This window comes from Ursus maritimus, unplaced genomic scaffold (genome assembly GCF_017311325.1).
Source record: "Ursus maritimus isolate PB19 unplaced genomic scaffold, ASM1731132v1 scaffold_18, whole genome shotgun sequence".
Lineage (NCBI taxonomy): Eukaryota > Metazoa > Chordata > Mammalia > Carnivora > Ursidae > Ursus > Ursus maritimus.
Window position 1 is genome coordinate 7,617,961 of NW_024424230.1, and position 1,504 is coordinate 7,619,464.

At 40.0% G+C, this 1,504-nt stretch overlaps 1 protein-coding gene across 1 annotated transcript in view; it reads left to right on the forward strand.

The window, feature by feature from the left end:
- The window catches only part of RTTN (rotatin), a 144,141-nt gene that overhangs the window by 5,979 nt on the left and 136,658 nt on the right, over positions 1–1,504 (forward strand). The window contains exon 6 of the mRNA XM_040632443.1: positions 364–478. Coding sequence (XP_040488377.1) covers positions 364–478 — 115 coding nt within the window. The remainder of the gene's footprint in view (positions 1–363; positions 479–1,504) is intronic.

Genomic DNA, 1,504 nt, shown 5'->3' on the forward strand with positions numbered 1-1,504 from the left:
GGAAAGATCTAGGAAGGCTTCCCAGGGGAAGTGAAATCTCAGCTGAGACCAGAAGGACTGTTGATAACAGTCATATGCCACTAGGTTACTTAGAATCTGGTGTAGGTAAACTCTTTTTAAAAATAACTCTGGGGGGCCTGGGTGGCTCATTTGGTTGAGTATCTGCCTTCAGCTCAGGTCTCGAATCTTGGGCTCCTGGGATCAAGGCCCGCATTGGGCTCCCTGCTTTGCGCGGAGCCTGCTTCTCCCTCTGCCCTTTGCTCCCCCTGCTTGTGTGCACGTGTGTGCGCACGCGTGCTCTGTCAAATAAATAATAAAATCTTTTAAAAAAAGTAAATAATGCTCTTATTTATTTATTTGTAGCTCTTTAAGAAGTAGTAACCACACTTTAATTTGGAACACCTGTGAACTATTGAAGGATGTAATCATGCAAGATTTTCCTGCTGAAATTTTCCTTCAAAGGCCAAAAATTGTTCAGGTATGTATCCTCTGTAATTGTTTTAGATTTTGAAATAGAGAACTTTTTACAGTGAAACAAATTTTGCAAAGAAGGAGTCCTTAGGAAGGAATTGACAGTATTTAAAAAAATGAAGTATTTGGTTCCTGAAACCACTTCTGCTCTAACTTCTTTCAATAGTGGTGGTTCTTCTGAAAGGAGGTAGTTTGATTTGACACATACAGGTCCAGTTTGGCCACCTTGAATTTACGTTTTAGGGGTCACCTGAAGGGGAGAATAGACTTTGGAAATTGTGGTTGGGCAGCAGTAACCCTTAACTGAGAATAGCATTGCTTTTTGAGTATCCAGGATGTGTAAGGCACAGTATCAGACGCTGTGAAAATATGATGGATTCTTTGCAATATGAGAGTCTGTTGTTTATATAGTAGAGCTTGGGATCCCGGGTTAGGATGGTGGCATATCCACAGCTGCTAATAATGCCTCAGCACCCTCACTCAGCAATCCCAGGGCTGGAATGGTTGCCTCTGAATGGCACCTATTAATACATACTGTTGCAGTTGTCAAAAGATAGCAGAGGAAAAGCTGTTAGTTGCCAAAAGGTGGCAAAATGATTTAGCTCTTTGAGATGCTCTTTGAAGGCTTGCTGTGATTTTTAAAAAAGTACTGTGTAGCTTAATGTCCTGAATGGGGAATAATTCATGTGTTCTCTCAGAATAGATACCCAACCAACAGATTTTAGATATAACAAACACCGACTCTTCTATTTAAATTTTATTTTCTTGTTTTGTCTTATCTTCTTGCATTATGCTAAGTCATTTTTGCCTATTTCTGTTTCTTCATCTTACAAATATTTTTCAAGTTATTTTATCTCCTTTGGTTATTTGTTTGACCTTACGTAAACTCCACATCCACCTTCCCTTGATCATTTTCATTGCTCTTCTTTATTTCAGAGCCTTTTATCTCTGTTGAAACTGGCCTTTGGGGGAGATGGAAAACATCGCCTGGCATTACAGTCAGTGTCTTGCTTGCAGCAGCTGTGCACATACT